At 38.7% G+C, this 18,746-nt stretch overlaps 2 protein-coding genes across 2 annotated transcripts in view; both read left to right on the top strand.

Moving 5' to 3' along the window:
- Nucleotides 1-3,003, top strand: part of fig4a (FIG4 phosphoinositide 5-phosphatase a) — a 46,574-nt gene extending 43,571 nt beyond the window's left edge. Inside the window, exon 24 of the mRNA XM_062437027.1 lies at nucleotides 1,967-3,003. Coding sequence (XP_062293011.1) covers nucleotides 1,967-2,144 — 178 coding nt within the window. The 3' untranslated portion in view covers nucleotides 2,145-3,003. The remainder of the gene's footprint in view (nucleotides 1-1,966) is intronic.
- A 6,151-nt stretch (nucleotides 3,004-9,154) lies between these two features.
- LOC133997857 (G-protein coupled receptor 6) lies at nucleotides 9,155-10,162 on the top strand. The gene has a single exon (XM_062437574.1). It carries the CDS (start codon nucleotides 9,155-9,157, stop codon nucleotides 10,160-10,162), a length of 1,008 nt encoding a protein of 335 aa, XP_062293558.1.
- Nucleotides 10,163-18,746: the final 8,584 nt, after the last annotated feature.

The raw sequence follows: 18,746 nt of genomic DNA on the forward strand, positions 1-18,746 counted from the left end.
TATTTTATTGTGTGTTGGAGCTCAGCAGGGAATCTTGTTAAATCTTTTCAATCCAACATCATACCTTGTTTGCATCTCTCCTTGTCTGCCAGTGGCTTCACCTTTCATCACTCTGGTCATTCATTAGTCCATCTGTCAGTTATTGGCATCCTCATGTTAGGTCCACAAGGTCTTGCAGGTGTGTCTGTTGTGCAACAGTGCTAATTTAAGATGCTGTTACCGCACCCCAAATGTGTTTTCAATCATGAAGCCATTTAGTCTGTCACCCCCCTATGTGTAGTTCCTCCATTGACCCACCAGGCAAAGGCAAAGCTGACTCAATTGCTGGAGATAAAATTGGAAACGATATGAATGTTGTGGCAGATTCCTGCTGAGAAGCATCAGTGAAGTGTGGTGATTTGTTTCCTTCTAAATCATATTTATGGCTTTTAATCAATAAATCCATTATGTATTATAAGCAAAAACAAGCAAATTTGCACATTTTCATACACATAGTCAGAAAAAACCCACCATGAATCAAAATTAACATGGATTTATACTAAAATTATACAAAAGTGGTCACACAAGATTTAGAAGTCAGCAGTTTTTCCAGATTTACACTTTTTTGTCGTATTTTGGAATAATTGTAGCCTCATTCCTTTATAAAGTACCTTTCTGTAGTTTGTGTATGCTATTTATTGCAATGCTTTATTCTCGCATGCATTTCTTGTATCTTCACTGACTTTAATTGCTCACCAGAAAGTATTTAACATGTCCATTTTAGGGCTTTAATATCAATTGTACACTGTCTATCTCTTGTTTTAGTTAAAATGGTTTCACACGCTACACTGGCTAATTAATGAAACATGGATTTCAGAATGTGCCATTTTTGCTCTAATGTATTTCAGAAAACATACATATCCAATTTCAGACCATTATATCTACAAAAAAATTTATAAATAACTAGAAGGATGCGTGATTGTAACGACAGTCAAAAATAATTCAGTAGTTTTTTTAAGCTTTTGAGCAAATTTTAAAACCACAACATCAAACAATCATTCAGGTTTTTGGCTTTTTTCACGCCATTTTATGAAAAATTACAATCTGAAGTCATTGTACAGTGTACTGTATTATATTGGGCACAACCACGTATTGCAACATACAAATCCTTTATTCTAAACTACAAATTTGTTTATGCCTTTTCCTGCTTTCATTTAGTTTTAATTGCACTGGACCGTTTACAAGAACATTTGTGACTGAGACGTGTAATGATTTATTGAGGAGTTTTGGCGAAGACAGACCTTTACATCCTTTGAGGTTCAAGGCTAGAACAGATCCTTTCAGAGTGTATTGTAGGAGGCCATCCCAGCCTGCTCAAACATACCAACAAATGTATGCATGTTTGGTTCTGGGTTGCCTCGGATGTTTGGACATGGGTATACTTGCAGAATTAGTTATAGCTTTAATTACTTCACCCCTTTAGTTAAGGACTCCATGATAAAACTGAGTTCCTAATTCATCTTTCCTTTCGCCTGCCTCTGTTGTGGCCCTGCTGCAGCCGATCATCAAGGAAGAATATTCAAAATGCAGCCATGTGTCTGGGCAGCCTCTCACTGGGGCCTCAGCTGCTGTTGAACTAGCTGACTGAGTTGATGACCTGACAAACATGCAGTTGATAATCCACCCTGAGGATGATGAGACATGCTTCAGAGTCTACCTTCTGCGAAAATATGAGTAATTCTGCTTTAAAAGCGTCCATCTATGCCGTCCTCGTGTTGTTTCCATTAACAGCCCCTCTTAATGACTCACTTTCTCCAGCAGATTTTTACTGGATGCTGCTGGTTGAAATAAAAGATTTTTCTGGTTCCTGTTGAATTATTTGGTCATCTATAGATAGCAACCATTTTTCCCTAATGTGAAAATTAAACTCACAATGTGATTTGTCTAAAAATATCTCTTCAGTCCGTGCTTTGTCTCTTTCTCTCAGGGAGCCAGTTTCCTGCTTCCCAGAGGACAGCATCTACGCCGTTTCTTCTCCGCAGGTCGACAGAGACAGCCGCGATGTGTTTGACAGTCATGTGATGACAGGCCAGGGACATGTGAGGGCGCTGTGCAGGGACGACATGTTGATGTACAGGGAGTACGTCAAGAACAGATACATGTGAAATGACAACATGGAATGGATTTATGTTACCATTATCCATTTTCAGGATCATCAGCTTGAACATTCCGACTTTAACATTTAAGTTACGATTCTTTCTTTGTGGCTCTAAGATAACGCAGAACAAGTTTTGTTGCATTAGCAAATCATTTTGTACGTACTACCCTTTTCTTCGTGTTTTTTCTTCTTTCTGCTGGGAGAAGACTGTTCATAATGACAGTAATGGTGCATGAACAACCAATAAGTCCTGCCATTGGACAAAAATGATGCTTGAATTGATTTTTTTATTTTAATAAGTCATTTTAGTGTTTTAATTCTTTATTTCTTCAGTCAGACGTGCCTTAACAGGCTACAGTGCTTTTTATTTTATCAGTTAAATTTTAATTGCGACTTTTTTAGAAGAAAGTTTATTTAACTATGATAGATGTAAATTTCAAACATGTAAATTAATGTAAATTGTTTTGAATCTTAAAAAATGGAAAACAATGTGATGGCAGGCCTGAAGGGTCCTACCTCAGTGACAGATGTTCTTCAGGTTTTAATTTTTGTTTTTATTCCTTTTGTTGAATCAGTTTCAGGTCATTTGAAAACACTGTTGACCAACAGTCTTACATGATGTAAGTTGTTACATGTACAAGTAATTGAATGTCCAGTTAATACTCTTTTCCCTTTTGAGCAGTGCACTATGCAATATAATAAAACCTGAATTATGGTGTTTCTCTATGGATGAAACTCATGACTAATACCCTGATATTTTCACTGTAAGTTAACAAGATTGCCTTCTAATTTTTGCTTTTTATAAATGCATTTCTGAGATGTCAGGTGATCATTATGTACAGCAATTCTAAATTAAACATTTATTTATTAAATTTGTGTGGTAGATTGCATTGCTCTTGCAAATAAGCAGCTTTCTTCACTGTGTATATTTCACTTTTCTACTTTTATATCAGAGCTTTGTTGTTCTTCATTCTTCCTACATGCAAAATTGAATAATGTTCCCCTCACGCAGCCTCTGTAATTGTTCTTCATCTCTCCCACTCTCAACTGTCAGTTCCTCTTTCTCCACTTTCTTTTTCACCCATCACCGTATGTTCTGCCTGTCACACTTTTCACCTTTCTCTTTCTCACACTCTCTTAGTATTCGGCTTTCAACCACAGGTGTCAGGAAATGTGAAATGTAATGAAGACTGTATTACACAAACAGTCAGCATACTGACTGACCACTGGCTGCTGCATCTGTGCCTCGTGAGCCTGAAGGCGGGGGGAGGATAGTGAGGGGATGGAGTGGAGGAGTTTTGCTTCAGCATGTGATAGAGAATGGCAGGGGAATTAAAGAAAAAAAACTTTTACACTGTATTTGAAACCATATTAACCCAAGACAGTAAACCATGGGCAAGGAGAAAATGTTATGTTCATGCTGTTTGTTTGTTTTTAAAACCCTGCAGCGCTGTCATGATAATCAGAGTGTTGGATCGGGGGGCTTCTTTCACCCTTTCTATGTTGTGTGCTAGAGGGGAATATGGATCAAGTTGGGCTGCTTTGCTTTTACTGTTCCTGGGATGCATTCATATGTGTCTGATGGCCTCTGACAATGTCCACATTTTGAGAGTAATAATGAGCACATACAGTTACCCAACCTACCATCACTTTTGAGTGCTACCTCACAGTTTTCATGATGTAACTTCAGTTTAATTATCCTCTATGTGGCGTTAAAGGCGTGTACCTACGAGCATGATTTGTGACATCACAACTAGTTTGGAGCCAGTTGTGGCCCAGAATGCATCTTACATACCAACAACCGGGCAAATTGTTTAAATTGTTTTCTATGTTTTTTTTAATAGTTGGTATTTATTAAGTTATCTCCGTTTGTTATTGTATGGACATATCTGTGAAGATTCTCAGTAGGTCAAGTGCAGCTGGACTTGGTTCTAAATACTTGAAGATATTTCGGTTCTCAGCCAAGGGGCTTCTTCAGTTCCAAAGTGAGCAGATAGAGCCCTGAAGTCTAGTTGTCCTCGATTCAACCCTCCTTTGGACATCAATGGACATGTGCCTCCCTACCTACAGGAACAGATCATACCAAAACCCACACTAAGATCTGCCAGCAAGTTACTCCTCCTCCTAACCTCTGCTGCACCATGCTTGTGGAACAGCCTTCCTAACTGTCTTAGGGCAGCAAAGACCCAGACTCGTAAGGTTTAAAAACCTTTTTATTCAGGAAGTCATCTTTAATTTTTTAATATGTTTTACTGCTGTAGGACTTTGAGATTCACTGCAAATGAAAATGACAGTACAAATTAAACCAATTTCGTTGTTTTTCTTTTCAAATGTGTTACACATGTACTAAAATAGGCACATGTAAATAAATCCCTTTTTTATATCTTGAGTCTCCCATCTGTCACCTTACTTGACACTCTAGCTATGCTTCCCCACATGAACCACAACTCTGAAATTTATATCCATCTCCCATATTTTACTGTCCTCCATCCATTGAATTGTTTTTGTCTCTGCTCACTCGTTAATGGCCCTTTCTTGATTTAATTGGGGTCACACTCAGTTTTTCCAGAGTAAATATCTGCAGAAAGGTATTCTTACATTGAAGGATGAGTCACTGTGCCTGTGTGTTTGCGCATGCGAGCACGTGATAGCATGTTTGCACTCTTGAAAATGAGATGAATGCTGTCTGTGTTTGAGGAAAGGGGAAATGTAGACAGTTTGGTTCCCGAAAGGGCTGTTTTGAAGGCTAAAGAGGTCTTTAATGTAAGGCCGTGTTTTTCTCATGTTTTTATGTTCCTAATGGCAGGTGTCTCATTATACAGAAACCTCTTAGCACATAAATGAATAAATGCACTTAGCCACTGATATTTTGGGCGGCCTGTTCTTGGTAGACCTAGAAAATAGAAGAAAGGAATGAATATTTGTGTGTGGTGTAAGCTGTGTGGTGCCTCTTTTTTTTTGTGAAAAATCTGTTTGTTTTGTTTTGTGCACCTTGCAGGTAACAATCAAAAATGATTGTAGCTGTCTTTTCTTCATGTGTGTGGTGAGGTTAGGTATATGCCTGGTCTTTGATATGAGTCACTAAGCACTTCATATGACCGCTTAGCTTATGAATGAAGAAAAACCCCCTCTCCAGCTCCTGGTCCACTGAAAAAAGGTGGCCAAACAGCTGTTGCCTGGAAACCAAAACCGGTTACCATATTGCTATGCTGCTTTGAATCTCCCTGTCACACCCCCCCCACCCATACAAACAATCAACATTTCATCCATTATTATTTTACACTTAATTGTAAACGTGTGGGACATGAATGCAACAATATTTGTAACTATAATATCACATTCTCTTAAAAAAGTACATAAAACATTATGCAAAAACATTGTTGTTCAGATGCCTTATCTCTTGTCCTTGTATCAATGCAACAGAAGATACTTATAATATTTCCACATTGAGTGTTTTGTGTTGAATTGTTTGAACTTCATGTCCATATGAATTACCCTAAACCAATTCTTTATTTTTACTTTAGTGTAAAGCATAAGTTGGGTGTATTACAGTTTAATTTGAGACATAAGTCTTGGAAAATGAAAAAGAAAGAGGATTTCCAACCAGCATATTCTTTATTTTTTATTATTATTTAGTATTTTATGGGGTTTAAAAAAAAAAAAAGGACCAAAGGGGCTCCATGGTGTTTGTTTCCAGATGAACAATATTTACTTGACATATTCAATCACATGTTTAGCCCAGTGTGTGCTGACTTTGGTTGTGAGTTACTATAAGAAGGTGCAGTTATGCAGAATACACAGTGCTTAGAAGCCGATCACACGGAGGAGGGTATGTTTCTGCAGTAAGATAATATACATACTGTACAAGAAGCTGAACACAGATGGGTCATCTACCAGGGCTGGATTTCTTGCAGTTTTTGCATACCGTATAGGATTGTTCTCCTTCTCCCAGAGTGCATTAGTAATTGTGTGCAGACCATCTGCTACGCCTACGTGAGCACCCTCTATCTGTCTACAGTGGCTTTAATAAGTCTCTCCATCTCTCCTGTGCTGCCGTTACTCTAACTTTCTTCCCTGGCTGCACTTACACGTGAGACAAACAGTAGACCTTCTGGCTTAATAAACAATGTATTAGCATTTCTAAAGGATGCATTCCATTTAGTTTAGCTATCATTAATGATATTAGTTGCACCTGAGTAAAAAATATATGCTGTGAAAAGCTCTGGGTTAGTATTTGTTATGTATTAAAAGTACTTCAGCATTTGGTGTATCAGTACAAGAGCTCCACAGATAATCGTCTGTCCTCACTGTGTGTGTAGGTTGACTGCTACTTAATGCAGTGAGCTAAACATATTTACATTAAGGGTTCAAGGTGGGGGATTGTTTTTGAAGTCCTTAATGGAAGAAACTGTAAATAATTGAAAACGGGGGAAAACAGCCATATGGTTAAACGTTAGAAAAATATGCAAGAATATAAACAGATGTTATACATATAATATATAATAGGCTACTGAGTAAAAATCATACAGTAATATTGAATTATTACGGTAAAGTCAACAGAAACTTGTGAACACTCATGACAGGCTAGAAAGGAACACTATAGCACAGTAATTAATGTAGTATATATAAACCTAGAGCACACAAAAGACTTATAACAGTTAAATAAGAGTGAGGCTACTTATTATTTTTAATCAGCAACATTAGCCTAAATAAGCTAACATGCCTTGGTTAGGCAATACCACTAAACAGAAATGTATCTAATTTATTTATTTAACATCTCAAATTATATACACACACATAGAACTGCAAAAATGTACGGGATAGCTATAACTGTTGTTCAGTTAGGGTATCTGGAGAACTAATAAAATGTGTTTGTTATCAAGAAACAGTGGGTGGAAAGATGTCAGTTAGGCATTAGGCAATGGCGCCATTAGCCAATATCACCATAGCAACACAGTGTTTAACTGGCTCAACTGCCGGTGGCAAAATGTTAGCTTGTTTTAGATTAATGCTGCTGATAACAAGTAATTTCAGCCACGTTTCTGTTCTTGACAGTTTCTCTCCGAGCAGGAAAGAAGATAAAAACAATTGGACAGGATACATAATGAGACACTGAAATTCCCAACTCTTGAAATCTGTTCATGAATTAGCAGAAAACGTGAGTCAACCCACATGTTCAATGTGAAACTCTGTCTTTAGATGTGCTCAGTAGAATATATGCACTCAATTTAAGATTTCCACTTTACAGTAAACCCAGGTTGGTCTGTCAGTAACTGTATTCCCAGATGCCAATACCTGCTATTGATGTATGGGTCATAATAACACTATGCATAGATTCTCCTCTGTGTAAAAAACTGGGATACAAAAAGAACATTTACTGTAATGTATCTAAGAGTATACTGCAAACGAAAAATACTTCATAAGCGAATGTCACTTTAAGGTATAGAGCTTCCTTATGCCCTTTATTTCTCACTATTCGTGATGCTTAAATAGGCCTAACTGGGACTATGTGCGTTCCTCAAACTGCTGCCTGAATTCACATTGCTCAGGCGTCTCTGCAGAGGTGTGCTGGCTTGGTGGGGGAACCGTTAATTTTTCTCAGTGAAATAATATGCAGAAGCTTCTCTCTCTCTCTCTCTCTTCCCCTCCCATGACGTAACTTGTGTTTAAAGCTCTCCGTACACGTCTGCGGTCGGTCCCCCCTCCTCCTCCTCTTCCTCCTCACATTCACTTTCCTCGCCGAGATGAACATCGGCCAATGCTTCACACCACCCCTGCCCTGAGTGTCTGTCCCATGCGTGGGAAGCATAACAAAATCAAGGGCTTCACCTGAGAGGGTCTGAAGGAGCGAGAAAAAGGGGCAAACGTTGCTGTCTTTTGCTTTTCTGTTTTGCCTTCGGACGAGGGGCTCTTACTTCAAAGAAAATCTCAGCTCATTCCGTTTTGTCACGGAGGTAGGTATCCTAAACTTTTGTGTGTATTTACCAGATAGAAAAGATACAAGAACCTTACTGTCCGGTCCCACTGTTTTGTTTAATTTTGTCTCTCCAATTTAGGAGAATGAACGGGATAAGAAAAAAAAGATATAGGATATGAAAGGGAGGCATTTGTGGGTAATTTAGGGAATGAAAGTATTTATTATGCTTAATTAGTATCAAGCAACTATGTTCTGTAAAAGTATTAAAACACATACAAAATATTGATTAGTAGGTGCTCAGTTAGAAAGTATTTAGTCTTCTATAGTTAAAGTTGCTGTGATTTCAGCACCACGGACAGCTCTTGTGCCTTTTGCTGCTGTTGCATTATCTCAGTAGCGTTCCAAGAAGAAATCCACCTTAAAACAGCACAAGATTGTGTTATGACAATAATTTTTGACAATAAAGTCAACACCTAACAAATAACTTGTTCGTAAACATATTTATCTAAGTGTTGGGCTTTCATATGTGAAATTACACGAGAAAATCTGTCCTGGGAGTTGTTTCAGCACTTATTCAATATGCACCAGCTCCAAGATTTGTAAATGGCTTCATCACTACTGTCTATTTTTATGTGATTCTACTCAAATGTACAAGTAAGAGCTGAGCTGTATAGTACATATTATAGAATTACAAGGTGGATTTTCCTTGACAGTTTTGCATGATTTTATCTATACAGTGACTACAGTGAAGACAAATGTAATTGTCTCACTTTAGAAATCTCATTTGTCATAGTTATTTGTAATATAGATGTATGTATCTGGCAGCAGTGAATTTTTCAGTCTCAGAGTTTCAGAGTCACTGGGAAGGACAGTTTAGGCTTATTAAGCAAATGCTTTCCGACAGAGAAAAAGTGCAGAAGTGTCAGTGAGCAAGACTTTTAATCCCTACCAACTTGAGAGGTTCTGTCATGTAATAAATCCTGACCTCCTTTAAAAGAGACTTGTGAAAAGAGAATTTTGCCTTGATACATCACATTAACAAACCCATCTATTTGTTCTTCTCTGCTGCCCACAGGACAAAGAGAAGACAACGTGGAGATATGAACGAGTCGCTGCTGGTAAATGACTCCTCTGCGAGTCCTGTGGCTGGAGAAGCTCTCCAATGGTTGGAGGCTGATTCTCCAGACCTCAATAGCAGCCTGGAGTTCTCCACTGCTCCGCTAGATTTTCCCATCAACCCGTGGGACATTATGCTCTGCATGTCAGGCACTGTCATCGCCTGCGAAAACGCCATAGTGGTAGCAATCATCTTCTACACGCCGACACTAAGGACTCCCATGTTTGTGCTGATTGGGAGCCTGGCCACAGCAGATCTGCTGGCTGGCATGGGATTAATCCTGAACTTTGTGTTTCAGTATGTGATCTCCTCTGAAACCATCAGCCTTATCACAGTAGGCTTCTTGGTGGCCTCCTTCACAGCATCCATCAGCAGCCTCTTGGCTATAACAGTGGACCGTTACTTCTCCCTCTACAACGCCCTGACATACTTCTCAGAGAAGACACTGCAGTATGTGCACCTGATGTTACTGGGCACATGGGGGGTGTCTCTGTTCCTGGGCTTGCTGCCGGTGCTCGGCTGGAACTGCCTGGATGAACCGGCCTCCTGTAGCATCGTCCGCCCTCTGACCCGGAGTAACGTCACTCTCTTGGCCACATCTTTCTTCATCATCTTCATGCTCATGCTGACCCTGTACTTCAAGATTTGCAAGATTGTGTGCCACCACGCCCACCAGATCGCCCTCCAGCAGCACTTCTTTGCCACGTCCCATTACATCGCCACCAAGAAGGGGGTCTCCACTCTGGCCATCATCTTGGGGACGTTTGGTGCCAGCTGGCTTCCCTTCGCCATTTACTGCTTGGTGGGAGAACGGGAGTATCCATCAGTGTACACCTATGCTACACTGCTGCCAGCCACCTACAACTCTATGATCAACCCCATCATCTACGCCTACAGAAATGCAGAGATCCAGCGCTCCCTCTATATGCTTCTCTGTGGCTGCTTTCAGGCCAACGGGGCCTACCGGTCCAGGTCACCAAGTGAAGTCTAAAGGTGCTAGGGCTCTTTGAGTATGAGTGAGTGTGTGTTTGTGTGAGTGTAAATGTGTAAATGTGTAAGAAGAGAGAGAGAGCAAAAAACAAACCATCCTGTGACCATCGACAATCTGCTTTCAGTTGACAGTGAATGCTTTACTAACACAAAGAGGGTGTGATGCTAGAAAATGTGTCTCTCATGCATACTGTGTCTGCACTTTACTATGTCTCAACACAAGTTAGGAGATTTTGGAAATGCTGTGAACAAGAAATTTCTGTGAAAAAGACAAAAACAAAACCTGTGAATGTACTTCAATGAGAAAAGGAATGGAAAAACTTGCACTTTACTTAATGTTTTTTGAAATGCCAAAGCAGTATTGTATAGCCCTTCTTGTGTTTAAACGTTTGAACTTGTGAGTGCCATGCGCCATTTTATATTTTGTATTGTATCGTCTTTGATGTACATTTTTTACAAGAGGAATAAAAGGATCAAATCCAGCTGTGGCTCCATCACGTGTCTTCACTGTGGCACCTTTTTTTTGAAGGGCTCCGTGTATTACACCTGACTTGTTTTTGTTTTTTACAATCAGTCGTTCCAGCCTTTTCCTTCGGACCGCAGGTGGGTCTGTTTGTAGAGGCTAATGGCACATTGAGAAAGCAAGTACCTTGCCCCGGAAAATAGCTTCAATTTGCACCTAGACAGATTTGAATCCTGTTTGCTCAGTCTGTGTCTGCGCTGTGTGTGTGTGTGTGTGTGTGTGTGTGTGTGTGTGTGTGTGTGTGTGTGTGTGTGTGTGTGTGTGTGTGTGTGTGTGTGTGTGTGTGTGTGTGTGTGTGTATGAGACAGAGAAAGAGTGTGAGTGAATGAGGCAGACACATAAAGAGAGAGTGAGAGATACCACAAACGTGTGAAAACATGTGCCATGTGGTCAATGTGCCTGCTTGGAGTTTTGATTACCTCCTCTCCAGGATGAGCAGGTGTAATAATAATAATAAACACCTGTTTCATGATTATTTGAAATGAGCCCAACTACTAAAGCTGCAGGAGGCAAAGGAGCATTTTTTCCATGTATCTCATCATTGTAAGTCATTATTGACCTTGGTATATGGTTGCATTGATCAGATATGATGCACTATATGTTTTAAGTGCAGGAAATGAAAAAGGTTGTGTAGAGTAGTGTCTTATCTCACTTTATCTCATCAGCATTTTAAGTCATGGTACAGTAAAGCAGCTGCAGGCACATGTATGTGTGTGTGACAGAGCAACATGAGAGATGCTAATAAGTCTGTCTGTTCTCCCTGTCAGCTGTGATGTTAAGACTAAATGAATCTGGCAGCCACAGCAGCCACAAACACAGCCGTTTATCTGCCAGGCTGTTTAAACAGGTTCTGGTTCAGGACATCAGAGTGCCACACAGGGATGATGACACTAATGCAGACCAGTAATGGGTAATATTTAGAGATACTGTAAAATTAAAAAACATTTAAAAAAAAAAGGATGTATCTTGAATGACATCCACCAAGTGCTTTGTGATTCCTTAGTGTTTCAATTAAATAGTGAAAACATCTTTTAATCTGAATATAGCTACAAAACTGTTACAAGGCTTATGTGAGTGTTTTTCAAACAGTCATATTTATGTTCTTTGTAAAAATGTTCCCCACTCATTACTTCACATTACATCTGGTTCATACATTGTGCAAAACCTGTTTTATCTTACTGGATGTCAAACTGTGTGAGCTTGATGAATCCTACTTTGAACATGGCCTTGGTATACTGCGTGTCATTGGTTCATTAGCATAATTATGTAATTACTGAACATAAAAGCTCAATGAATTATTGGATGAAGTACTCAAGACATATTCACATGAATATTCAAATATACTGCAAATGTAGAGACTATACAACTTTTTATTAAAAAAATTAAGTGAATACAGGAGTAGCATAGCAGTCATTTTAGTCATGCAAGCAGTGTGACTCTAAGTATAGCCTTCTTTATAGCCACTTTGGTCCAGACTAAAATATCTCAACAAATGTCGCATGGATTGATGAAATTCAGCACAGACATTCATGATCCCCAGAGGATTAATCCATCTGACATCAGTGATGCAGTGGCATTTGACTTTGTCCAATATTTGGTGTATGACCAAATATCTGCAAAACACATGAAAGCTCCATCACCCTCAGAGTTCTTTGTTAATATGCAAGCATGCTAACATACTAAATAATCAATCAAGACAGTGATCATGGTAAATATCAGCATGTTAATATTGTCATTGTGAATGCTCAATTGCTCAAGGCATCTCTAACATAATCAGGTATCTGTCTGATATCTGATTATATTAGTTTTAAAATGAAATATAATGGGGGGTAAATTTTTGTTTTCTTTTGCACCTTCAACCTTTTAGTGTCATTTTTGATTGAGGTCTGTGCAACACAAGAGCCTCAAGACTAGAAAATAATGCAGGGCCCTCAACCATTGTCATTCTCTTGTTTTGTCTGTCTCACTCATGTCTAAACAGCAGCTCCATTACAATAGCAAAATAGGAGTCATTGCACTTGCTGCTGGAATATCAACTGTAAAAGTCTCCAGTTTGATTGTCTCAGCCAGTTTGAGGCTGATCACAAAGTGGGGGAAAGGTGATGGATGCTGCTGGAGGCTACTAATGGTCTGCTGAGGCCTGTACACTGTGAAAGCACAAGATGTTTGTTCATCGTGTCTTTTTGCTCCGCCTCAACAGATGTTGCTTTTGGTCACCCATCAAAACAGGCAACCACCTGTTTGTACACAGTAAAGTTCACACATGACAATAGGCTACTGTATAAAAATGTGTAATGGTTGCATTTCTAAAATGTCACGTTTATAGCATATATTGGAAAAGATAATAAGATGGATTGTTATATTTAGATTTTGCAATTTCAGCTTTGGTTTATAACTGCTTTTTATAACCCGGTTGTAAAAGTGTCCTTTCCTTTCTTTATTTCACCTGACCACAACCCCATATATCACAGAACAATATGTTTTCCTGGGAAAACAGGCTAATAGTTACTTTTTTTTGCGTGACACCTTGCCTAACTGTCAGGTATCGTGAAGGTACTATTTTAAATTGTGGCGTACTCTTTCTTAACCACAAACTTCCCATGTTATCTGTTCCTCTTGTGCACCTTTGGCGTAGACAACATCAACCCTGTCTGTGTGACCAGCTTTAACACTTGGGATGTAACATGTTGCTTGTTGAGTCACTGTCATGATTTGTGGCAACAATTACTGGAGCCAAAGTTTGTTCCTCGCGCTGCTTAACAGGGGCTTCTCTTCTTCTGGTTACCTTTTAAGATCACACCTGGAGGTGCTCAGCACAGGGCTGAGTGCTTCATAGCTGAGAGGTTATAAAGACATGACTTTTGACTGTTTTTCTTTCCTCCACACCTGTATTTATTTACACTTCAGATCCTGATTTCAGATGTCTGTGTTGTGTCTGATAACCCTAACCCTCAGATGAATAATAAGTTATGAAATATATTCCTAAATCAGAGTTATCACTTCTCAGTATTGTTACTGAGGTTGACATTAACAACACTGAAATGTCCCTTTAGTCCTTCACTTTGATATTAGACCCATTAGACTAAATAGAAGCTGGTAGCACTGTTTGAATTATGTAATGCTTGATCATGGCAGACCTGAGCAGCTCTCCAGGCAATTACTGAAGTACACAGTTGAATGATTCCCTCATTAAAAACAATAATTACAGTGGCGAAACAAATACACTCCATAGGAACATTACTATTACTGAGTTATCCATTAGCTCGATGGAAAAGGCTTTGCTGTTATCGATTGTGTTAATCACACAGATTGCTGTTTGTTTTTTTCCCTCCCTCCTGGGTTGCCATTTCATATTCATATAATAAGTGTCATTGCAGGAATGTTTGAGATATAGATGGCATAAGAAACAAAAAATCAATACCGGCATCAATTTCTTTTATAACTGTCAATGGAAATCACAGCAGTATCTGGGGAAGACCTAGAGCCGCCTACATGGTGATCATTAGACGCTGGTGTTTACCAAGATGCACACACACACACATGCATAGATGCAAACATTCACTTTATCTTCTGGAAAAGCAGGGACAAGCCCACTTCAGCTACATAAAATCTGCCTCGCAATAAAAGTTATCGTCATTTGCCTTTGCTGCTCTCCCTGTGGCCTGTTCAAACAGTGTGTGTGTGTGGGTGTGTGTGTGTGTGTGTGTGTGTGTGTGTGTGTGTGTGTGTGTGTGTGTGTGTGTGTGTGTGTGTGCGTGCGTGCGTGTGTGTGTGTGTGTGTGTGTGTGTGTGGATGTGGGTGTGGGTGTGGGCACGGGACTGCGTTGAATGAGTGTGCTTGTTAGTAGCCTGGCTCCTACCAGGATTTGTCATGTGTAACTTGTCAGATTGTGGGTGGGTGTACATGTGCTGTCTGTATGTGCGCTGTATATGCTGCACGCATGCTGTGTGAGGTTCTGTGCATCTACGTGTCTATGATTGAGTATGTTTAGTAGAGAGAGAGAGAGAGAGACCAGTCCTAAACCTGGCCCAGGGGACATTATATCCTCTCTCCTTCTGGCTTCTCAGAAAAACACTGTGTGACATTGTGAGTGTGTGTGAGAGACATTTTTCAAGGTACAGTGAGCTTAATAAGCTTTGTGGACAGCAACATGCTGTTTGAGGATTTAGCTTTTTGCTTGCGCCACACAGGATGTTCTTGGGGCTGCTTGCAGACATTTTAGCGAGGGTAAAATGCTGTCACTGTTATTGAATTATTTCAACGGACTACGGACCCAATTATTTGGCCACTTTTGCACTTTTAAACGTTGAGTATTACTGTAAATAACATGTAAAAACTGTAAAAATCATGAACATCACCATGAATATTGCCAGGTATATCAATGTATCAGCTCTAAAGTAATGGCACGAGTACTTCACTATTAATTCAACTTAAAATGGTAAAACTCCAGATAAAGCACGTCCACATACAGAGAAACACTGTTCTGCTCTTACTGTATGTTCATTAGAAAACGTTGTCCTCTTAAATGTTACATCTTTCTCGTACGTAATTTCTTCATCCACATCCAAACCAATGCAAAATATTAAAGTACTGCAAAATAAGCCAACCAACAAAAAATGTATAATACTATTTTCCACATTTGAGCTATCAGTGAGTTACTAGTGTTTTTTCACTTGACCCTTACAATGAACTACAGCAAGCAAGCAAAAATGTTATTCACACAAATAGTTAATCCACCGTTCTTCAATGTAGCATTTGCCTTTCCTTTATAGCAGCTGGGAATGTGCCACAGGTCTTTTTCACAGCAGACATTTTGACTTGTCACTGTAGGAAAACACAGGTGTTACTAATAACATTAACAATGACTCAGTTTTATTCACGTGCCCTAGTGAGTCCTGACAGTGTGACAATAAGCCAGCATGAATCAGTATCTTGAAACTGAAACAGCTAAATTATATTCAGCCATCATTTATTTTATTATTTAAACTCGGGATTTTCCTACTGCAACATGTCAAAGTGTCTGTCATGTTCGATTCATTTAACTGTCTGAGAATTTACTGTGAAAATTAATGAATAGTTAAATTGGATATGCACTACAAAAAACAATTAGAGAAACCTTTAAAGAGGTCTTAATGTGTCACGTTGGTTTGCCATCCACTTTGTGATGAAAAAAATAAAGAACTTTAAAGTGTCATAATTAATACTCTGCTGTGAGCAGTTTTGCAGCATCTTCCAGATTCCCAGTACAGTTGTGTTCCTTATACATACTTGATGATGCCGATACTTTTAGTAACAGGTAAAGTAGGTGCAGTAGCTGGTGCCATGAGTATGAAGGTGACTATTTCACTGCTTGTCACACGCTGAACATTAAAAAAGGAGGGGAAGCAATTATCTTAGCTGAGTGAGACAAGGGCATTTGGATTCCTTGTTATGAGAGGAACTATTTGAAGGTCTGTGTATGTGTGGTGAGATATTTATCAAGGACATGACAGCAAGAAGCGGCCAACCAAAGATCAAGCAAATGTTGGCTTAATTTAGAACTTTAGCCTCCTCTGCTACCAGGTCAATTTGACCAAACACATTACCTCGTTATTTAAACATGCCAAGGACTCAGCTATGCTTAAAACTGGAAGTCCATTACAACAGTTCAATGAAGGAGAAAAAGAATCATGATGAATGAAATACTCCCCTGAAACAGGTCAATTTGACCTGCAAGATAATAAGAAGGTTAAGAAGGCAGATAAAGATGCTGGAGCTGAATGAGTCAGTAACTGCAACCAATTCACCCATTGTCTGCTACATGTATTACTACTCTATTAGTCACACCTTACCTTCATTCAGTCTCCTCACTTTACCTTGTCTGATGCATCTCTCTCTACCTCAGTCATTTGAGTAGTCCAACTGTTGAAAAACGTTAAATACAAAATGCTGCTCTACATGTACTTTCACGAATAAAAAAATCATTACAAGGAGAGAAGTCCTAACCTCCACAGTCTGACAGCTCACCTTAGCCATGATAACTAAGCTATTGGGTGTGGAGGGGATACATTTCACAACCAGTCTAAGGACTCAAGAATGTGACTTGCATTATTATCTGGACATGATGACTTAAAGGACTGTTGAATGTAGAATTTAGTGGCCTCTAGTGGAACAGACTTGGCAGAAATGGAATATAATACTCAAATGTTTTCATCAGTGTAGGTTATAATCACCTGAAAATAAGAATCGTTGTGTTTTTGATAACTTTTGATAGCCTTTTTAGATGGTTGCAATCTGCAACCCTTACCGCTAGATGCCACTAACACACTGGTCTTTTAACTCCTCACTAATAACTGTTTTTAATGATAGACTGTAAAAAAGAAAAAGAAAAAAGGCGACCATAATGTTACTTCTCACTTGATTTATTACCCCAGTAAACGTTCATTTCATGAACTGAAAAAACACAGACAGACAATAGCTATGCCTGTACTCCGTGAATCTTGAGATACGTCATGGTTACTTCAGATTTTCAGCACTGTCGCCATGGTAGCATCTTGTCATTCCCAAAGTAGCATCTTCAAGCTACACTGCTTTATCGTGTATTTCATCTACATGGAACCATAATTTACAAAATGAACATTATGCTGCATTGAAGAAGACTTGTTACTAGCAATTGAGACCATAAACTCATTAGGAAGATGTTTACTGGGGTAATAAATCAAGTGAGAAGTGACTTCCATACAATCAGACTTTTTGGAGTTGACCATTAGACAGAATGCAGGTTTAAGGCACTTACGCATTGGCTTCACTTCTTAGACCTGGAGCTACCTGCTTGCTTTCAGTGCTGGAAATTTAAAGGAAATAAGCTTAAGATACTTTCACACTCATTGCACATCAGTCAGGATGCAGGTGCATAAAATGCAATTATGTAAATGTAGCAAAAGCATGATAGCAGTGAATGATTTAGGTTAAAAAATATATATAGATGTACCGAGTGAAAATGATGTATCATGGTTTTAAATTATTATGAAGTTCACTGCATGCTGTATGTGTTGATTAGAGTTATCAAAGATGGAAAAAGACTGTTTTAGAGAGTCAAGTATAGACAATTTTTACTTGTTCAAGTAAAATCAAATTAAATCTCTGCAGGTAGACCACTCGAAAGGAGAAAACACTGCTTTTCATCAGAAAATTACAATACAAGAAATATTGTTCAATATTCATTACAAGTGTAAAATAAAGTCATATAACTACAAGTACACAACACCTCTGATGTCCACATAACAGTGGTGTAAAGTACATTTACTTAAATACTATGCTGAAGTACAATTCTAGGTACTTGAGTATTTCTACTTGACATGTATCTATACAAGACACAAAAAACTGCACCGATTAAATTGAAAAATGACCAAACAATCTGATATAAAACCTTCAGGACGTCATGTGACTCAACTCATCTGGCAGCAAATGGCAGCAGACAAGGACCTGAAGACATAATCAAACAACTGTTGCAGAACTTATGTAATGACATCTGACCTGAATGTAGACACTTGAACGTCCACCTGCAGTGGGTGAGCTCCAACATCCTGCTGTGTTACATCCAAAAGAATTCAAAGTGACGTCTGGCATTTTGGCGCTCAGACAGACCTGTTCTAAAATTGTTTTTTTTTTGTGTGTTTTCAATAATTCTTGAACTTTCATAACTTTCATAAACTGCACAGAGGGTCAGTATCTGTGCACAAGTATGTGTTCAAACAGAGGGACTGTTACGTTTATATATTTCAAGGAGTTATTCACAGAAAGTATACAGTTTTGTTTATTTTCCCCTCTTGTAATTGAGAAATCTTAACTCACTTCATTACATTTATGAGTAAATACAAAGTTTTAAAAAATCAAGCACTTAGAACTGTTATCAAAATGATTGAGAATTATTTGAAAATGTATTACTTCTCACCTTTGAAGTGCTCATTATGATAATATCATCTGCAATGTAAAAACCTACATTTAAACCTATCCAGTGGCCATAATCATCTTTTAAATCCCACAGAAATGTTGCATAATGCATAATGTTGCATAACTGTT

This window comes from Scomber scombrus, chromosome 17, assembly GCF_963691925.1.
Source record: "Scomber scombrus chromosome 17, fScoSco1.1, whole genome shotgun sequence".
NCBI classification, from domain to species: Eukaryota; Metazoa; Chordata; class Actinopteri; order Scombriformes; family Scombridae; genus Scomber; species Scomber scombrus.